Source organism: Saccostrea echinata, unplaced genomic scaffold (genome assembly GCF_033153115.1).
Source record: "Saccostrea echinata isolate AGI-Se365-2 ecotype Australia unplaced genomic scaffold, CSIRO_AGI_Sech_v1 ptg000033l, whole genome shotgun sequence".
Classification (NCBI taxonomy): Eukaryota; Metazoa; Mollusca; class Bivalvia; order Ostreida; family Ostreidae; genus Saccostrea; species Saccostrea echinata.
In genome coordinates, this window is record NW_026889782.1 from 30,556,837 (window position 1) to 30,564,473 (window position 7,637).

The 7,637-nt window shown below is 32.2% G+C and overlaps 2 protein-coding genes across 2 annotated transcripts in view; both read right to left on the reverse strand.

Annotated features, from left to right (window-relative positions):
• LOC133199119 (perlucin-like protein) overlaps positions 1 to 7,183 on the reverse strand; it is an 87,242-nt gene extending 80,059 nt beyond the window's left edge. The window contains exon 1 of the mRNA XM_061334993.1: positions 6,844 to 7,183. Coding sequence (XP_061190977.1) covers positions 6,844 to 7,168 — 325 coding nt within the window. The 5' untranslated portion in view covers positions 7,169 to 7,183. The remainder of the gene's footprint in view (positions 1 to 6,843) is intronic.
• On the reverse strand, positions 3,239 to 5,696 carry LOC133199200 (perlucin-like protein; the record flags this gene model as incomplete). The annotated part of the gene is made up of 3 exons (XM_061335046.1): positions 3,239 to 3,477; positions 4,752 to 4,839; positions 5,634 to 5,696. Coding segments are annotated over 3 exons (390 nt in total), but the record flags the coding sequence as incomplete, so codon positions are not given.
• Positions 7,184 to 7,637: the final 454 nt, after the last annotated feature.

Below are 7,637 nucleotides of genomic sequence, written 5' to 3' on the forward strand. Positions count from 1 at the left end.
TTTTATTTTTAACTTCGCTATATCATTTTTGAATCGTATAGTAGTGTTTGTCTTCAATTTTCAATATCTACTTTTTGGAACCGTAAAGTTTGTCTTTAGATTTCAAAATTTCATTGTTTCGTAATAAATCATATTTTGTCGCCTATTTCCTCTTTTAAATATGTTTTTTTCCTGCAGTTTGATCCCCAAATGATATTCCTGAACATTAAGTTAATTATTCATTTTATAAAATCGACTTTTTCAAGGTACATAGAAAACTGAAAAGCACTCCTGCTTATCAATAATATATGGATTAATGTGGTATAAAGTTTTCTATTTCCTGAGTTTTACCTCTCATGTAATATTCTGTCTTTTGCAATGTCATGGGGACGTACATGAATGAGTATTTCTATGAAGCAGAATTTATTCAAAAAACCATCTTGAAGAAAAGCTCTCTTGCCGTGACCCTTTAAACCACATTTAGATATATCGACGACTTTTTTAGATTAACAATATTTATTTGCATTCCTACGTTAATTCGATCTATCCCATTGAGATAAACATGAAAGAAACCACAGAGATTCATACATTTCTTTCATGTTTGGATGTTTTTCTAGAAAAAAGGATTCATTCATACTACATTTTTAAGGTTCATCATGCAGTGTAATTTATTTTTGTTACTTTTTAAAAATTTTTAATGACATTACAATGAAAATGTTTCAGCCATATTTTGTTGGTTAAAAGAATGGAAAGGAGGCGTGCTTGTTTTGCAATACAAACCTGAGTCATTTGCTGAAGTCATATTGTGAAAAAGAATAACTATAAATTTTCAAGCTTTTTAATAACATAGCTCTAGGCACCGATCTAAAACTCAGCCTTTCTCTTTGGTTTGTTTCTTGAATCTATCATTTGGTTAAATGCATTTTTTCAATTGTATTAATAGAAATCATTGAAATGTAAGGTAACCCTTATCTTCAAATTATTATAAACAATATTTCCAAGTCTTTATTTTGGTATTTACTATGATATAATTGAAAGCATCAAATGAAATTCAATATCCAGGGGACTGTTTTAAATGAGAAGTTTCATTTTAATTTTACTTTTGCATACAACTGTGTATGTTTATTTTATTGCCCTTCCATGAAGCAAAAGGGACCTTGAAAAATACGACAAATGCAAAAAAAAATGTTAATATTGAAAAAAAAATCACTACATTCTTTCTATTCTATTTGATTTTACAAAATATTCCTTATCATTCTCACTGACAGGAAAAAAGTTTAATGCTTGCAATTACATATTAAATGTAAGAATTGTTCATTTTGATCTTAATGAACGAATTCTTAATTGGAACAACGCTACAAATCTTAAACCCTTCGACACACTCACAAGTTATATTTTATTGACAGTGGTTAAGGAATAATAACTTTTTTGTTATTTAAAGGAATACCTCTTTTTTAATAGGGTAGATAAAGAGCAAGAGCCACTTAGGGCCTTTTTTTGGCCCTGTCAATTTCTGAAAATTCAAAACTGCATAGTTTTAGTCGATAAGGCAATATATAATACTTGAACACCTAGTTAATGATTATCTACTGAAATGTTCTTGCTAGTCAATGCATTATGACGTCATGAATTGCGTCATTTTTCACACATCCTGAATATTTCAACAGAAATTCCGAAAGATGACGCCATTTTTCAATATTTCATATACAGTACAACCTCCGATCCAAAGTGTGTAAATATATTTTAAAAGAACTGTTAATGAAGATTATAAAACATATTTTAATTTTTGGATGGAGGGGTGTGCTCATATTTTAATTCTTTGCTGAACGTTCTCAAAGATATCTATTTTCTTCAAAATTCAATAATATTGCAATTTCACACGACCTGTTCTTTAATGCTTGTGCTCTTCCATTGCAATTCTGTTATATAAACTGAAAGCACCAAGTCTCTACTTTATATTAATGTTGAAATTGGTACACAGGGTGTTAGTCAATAAATTGGTATATCGACAGGGCTATTTTATGCATAAAGTGAACCTAGCTCTTAGTCATATAGTCATATTATTATAGGAGTATCATCAGACAGTGTAGATTCAAATTTGTTCAAATTTAGGGTGGATAGGGTGGGGCCACAATGAGCGATCAGAGTTTAACATAGGAATACATAGGGAAAAAATCTTTAAAATTCTTCTGCTCAAGAACAACAAAGCCATGACTATTAATATGACTATCAATATAGAAATGGAAGCATCCTGAGGTAGTGTAAATTGAAGTACCCCCTCCCTCCCGTAACCTTATCAATAATGAACAAGATCTCTGCTTTTTCCTAGCCAATGTGCTCAAGTGAGCGATGTGGTCCATGGCCTTCTTGTTTGTATTTTATCCAGGAAAATGTTTAAATTTATATAGAGGTCTGTGATTGCTCTGCTTCACATTTGTATGGTTTCAATGGACTTTTGGTTTTGATTACTGTTCTTTATGTTTATTTTCATTGTAAAATAGATGATTTAGAATTTAGAATTTGCAGTTAATAAATGCGTAAGATTATTATCAAATTAGATATGTCAAGAAAAATCAGAAATATTTTTTTTTTGTTTTTTTTTTTTGATAAATGTTTATCAAAATAAATTATAGTATTAAATACTATAGACTTAGACTTATATACTTAGAAACATGACTATTTTAAACCTAGGACCAATCCTGTTGGAAATAAATCTGATCCCAACCAGAATTGTATAAAATGGAAAATATATAACAATTTCACAAGAATGCTAAATTGCTTGAGTGTAATATGGTTTACAAAGTAATTAAAATTGTCTTTCAAATAGATTTCTTAGAGAGAATGGCAGAATTGAGTACTTCTGTAAAAAATTTGAATTAATTTTGATTTGGATCAGTTTAATTTCGATTGGGATTGGTCCATTTTTTGAAAATTACAATTACTTTAAAGACCAGTTAAATAAAATTTTCGTGTAGCATTCTTCCGTAATATGTTCATTTTCATTAAGTAAGTTATTATGCTTTCATTTTAATGATGAGACGTCTTTTAGACTAAATTGATAGCAAAATAAAATAATATAAAATCACACAACTCCCACAAAACGTTACATGTGTCAACAAGAAATATTTCTAATTATCTGTTTTCAACTTTTACATGAATATATTAAATTTGAGAACGTACACTTTGCGGATAGACAAAGACGCACAACTCCTGAACGCACTGATAAAAACATACCAGCATAGTTCTTGTCTATCGACCTTCAGGCCTTCTCACAGAAGGTCGAACAAGGTACATCATTCCATTTACCATTTCTAAGTAGGTGGATACGGTCGCTATCCTTTGCTTGAAAAGGATAGGTTATGCTTGGTTCATTTGAATCCCAATTTGTGAAGGCCATGCTTTCATTAGCATTGTCCCACTGGTATCTGCCTTCCGTTCTAAGATCGTTGCCTCCCGTCCAAGCGCGACAGAAAGCAAAAATGTTAGACGGACACGTGTCTGGAAAAGAAAGAATTTAAATGCTTTACAAATAAATACGTAATGAAATTTGTAAAACTAAATCATTTTCTTGTTGTCCTATATATATATATTCCTTGCATAAAAAATTTGAAAAAAAGAATTGGTTTATACAAAAAATTCTAGATGTGGATAATTTAAGCTCAATTAAAGTATAATGGATAAAACACGCTAGTAGCAAAGTGAAAGGGACGGAGAGATTAGCTTCGTTATAAACGTAATTCGTCATATTCGCTATATCCGTTAAGTTCATAATACTATTCAAAACTAAGAGGAATGAAAATCACTTCGCTATGAGCGTCAATTCATTAAAAGCGTGTTTGCTATAAGTGTGTTTTCCGGTATGCAGGTCATTAGATTTTCTATTTGAATAGGATTTAGAATATTTTAAAGACTTTATTACCTTTATTTTTTGAAAATATTTCAATTCCAATAACTAGGATGAAAGGACAACTGTGAACAGACGGTGTCCAGCAAGATTCCATCCCATAGCAAGATTCAATGCAGCCCTGCTACTGTACGGAATATTGAGATAATGTCTCTGAATATATGAATATAAATCATTGATTTCGTTTGGAGGGCTGTGTCTGACCTATGAGGTCATGAATTCATTTTAATGATGATGTTTTTATGTACACTAAATGTGAGTACACTGCGGGTGTGACCGGTCGGCAGGGGATACTCACTCCTCCATGGCACCTGTTCCGTGTTTGCTTTGCTCTAAAATTTATATTATTTAATGGAATATTGAATCTTGAATACTGTTCGTTATCTCCATATGTTTCATGCATCTTATTTTCCAAGTCAGTTAACACTAGTTTAGAAAAAATCTTGTATCTTCAGGAAGGGACTTAAAATATCAAAAGGCAGATTTAATTTTAATCTTTGATAAAGATTGGGATATATTTGAAAACACCAGAAAAGGTAAATATTCAACAACGTTAGAGGATACTAGAACATTTTGTAACGTGTTTTATTATTTCGCAATCGTTAACGAATTAGTGTTGAATTTATGACTTACTTCGACACTCAGATATATCGACGATATTTTATCATTTAACAATAGTTCGTATGTCGACTCGATATATACCAGAGAACTTAAAATAAAAGACACCACAGAGTCTGCCATATCTGTTTCATATTTAGATGTTTTACTCAATGTAGATCATAAAGGTCAATGAACAACTAAGACTTATCGATAAACGAATACGTCCAAGCCAGGAATTCAGATTATTCTTTTGTAACAAGTCACCTACCTTTCAAGACAAATGTCTCAGCCAACCAATCAGATTCTTCTTTAGTTTCTATTTCCACCAGATGGGAACATCTTGCTTCACATTCAGACTGGAAATTTACTTAATCTCTCTTATAAGGAAATATTACGATAACGAAGTATATGTACATTTCACGTGTATTTTCTTTATAAAATGCATGGAAATCTTTGGAATTCAAAACAGCATAAGACGGACGGAAAGGTCAAAAGATAATGTAATGATTTTTTAATTCTAACGTCACAAACGTTAAACGCCGACAAGTGCAGCGTGATATTCACTCTCAAATTGAAGAGTTTAACTGTAGAAGCTGTTAAAATGACTCATTTAAAAATCCTAAACTTATCATGCTTATTCTCTTTCTTCATACTAAGAAATATTGATTGATTGATTGTATGTTTTTGACGTCCCATTCGAGAATGTTTCACTCATGTAGACACGTCACCATATACCGGTGAAGGGCTTCAAATTTTGACCTTTACTCGGCACTCAGAGTCATTGAGCAGAGGGGGATCTTTATCGAGCCAAAGCCTCTCATGACAGGGGGCCTCGGTTTTTAAGGTCTCATCCGAAGGACCCGCAACTTTCACTTCAAAGTGCTGAGCGCATGGCGAAGAGACAATTGCTACCTATTTTTTATCGACTTAGGTCAGTCGCGGTCTAGATTCGAACTCACGACCTTCCGATCACGGAGCGAGCGCTCTACCGACTGAGCTACCGTGTACGGTTACTAAAAAATAAAAACAGAATTAAACATTGTATAAAAACAGATAATTAAGTCATGCATATTCAACATATATTCTTAATCAAAACATTTATTCTCCAGTTACTCTCTTGAATCCTCAATGTTTGACACCGAGTTCATACCTTCGCCTCCATCCACCTGACCTCTGTTTGGTAAATGAAGTAGCAGTGAGTGCTATATTCCAGTCAGTCTGGCTCACAACCTGTTTACAAGTCATAGAGTTTATTTAAACAATTAAAGCTTTTTTGTTAAAAAGGGGTGACAAGTTGCAACATTGCGAAAGAAAAAAAACCGCATAACCTGCAAAAGCAGGCATTGTATTTTTGGAGGGAATCCTGATAGCAATCGTTCATCCCCGTATTAACAATGACATTTAATTGTTTATATTTTTATCTACATAAATTATTCATATAGAGTGAGTGATATTTTTTAAAATATTTTGTATCGTGAAAATCCATAACAATGGTCTGAAAACACAGGTTTTAATATTATTGAAAAGCAATATATATAGCAATTACCTGTTTACAGTCTTTTTTTAAAATATCAAATATTCTACAGCCTTTGAATGGGTCAACCAAGACCACGTATCTGATATACGTTTATGGCCTCAGGATTTGGAAAAGTTTAAACAATATTGAAAAGCAATATATTTAGCAATCACCTGTTTACAGTCTTTTTTAAAATTATATACAAATGGTTCTATTCTACAGCCTTTGAATGAGTCAACCAAGACCACGTATCTGATATAGTTTGTGGCCTCAGGATATGACAAAGTTAAACTATATATAACTTTTATAACTATTAACTATATAACTTTCTTAGGGATCAGCTAACGTTGACATTATAAATATACAATGTACGCATGTGTGAGTGTACATATTTGTGAGTCTGTCTGTCTGTCTGTTATCTCTATCTTTAATCTGTCTGTCTGTCTTTCTAAGTTTCTTCTCCGTTTACCTGTTCAACTAGTCCTGAAATTTTTTAAATTAATTTAGCTTACTTAAGAAGAGGTACAAAGCAATACTAAAACGTAACAAAAAATAATTCATAATAATGATGATGATTCAGGATTAAAGTACATTAAGAGGGCTGGGGGGTTGTGGCCATTTTCAGACCATATTGATCTCCTTTAGAAGAAGAGCTCCATATAAAGATATACAAAATGATCAAATTTTCAAACTAAGATGTATGAAATGTTTCTTTACCAAATGACAGTTGACAGCTTAAGATATTATATCTAAAAAAAAGTACGTTATATTTGATGGTTAATTTGTTGACCCCCCCCCCCCCCGCAGCCTCCTTAAAGGATTTTAAATTTAACTTTAAATTTACCTTTTGGAGTTGTGTAATATTCCCAGTCCCCCTCAATGGGGCCAGACCCAATAGACTGGGGATCTAATGTGGCGCTCAACAGCACACAGGTTCCCATTTGACTGTTGTGAAAAATGGCCGAACACGCACAACGATACGTTAGACATTTCTGGGCACATGATTGCAGATTGACGTACAAAATTTCTTTTCCGATGTAAGAGGAATTTGTGATCGTAGCATTATCGTAGTCTCTGTCTCTTTCTAATCTCTTTTCACAGTATTCCGGAACAGAACACACAGAAGCTAAAATGGCTGAAAAGAAGCTCACTACATGGAAGGCTGTCATTATGAGCTTATTCAACATGATGATAATACCCACTTTACACAAAATCTCGTCCTTATCACAGTCAAGAACTAATTGCGATTTGGTAATGTGATACATCAACATAATCTAACAATTTAAATAAAAGAGATGATTATTGTTTTTGTGATCAAATAAAACACATTCGCAATGAATCCATTAAATAATTGATTACAAGAGTGTCGTTCACTTTATTTACGAAAGTCAATTTCATTTGAATGAATAATTTTGTTTATTCACACAGAAGAATACCAAATTTACAAAGCGAATAAAATCTGCTTTTATAGCTTTTGTCCCCTAGAAATTGTGTGTTTTTAACTAATATTTCTACAGTTATTGACAAAACCACTGCGTCATTCTCATCACTACCGTGTACATTCCGTAAGTAATGAAAAAGAATGAATTAGTATAAATTTATATTCTGTACACTTCTTACAAATGTCGATATCAGCAA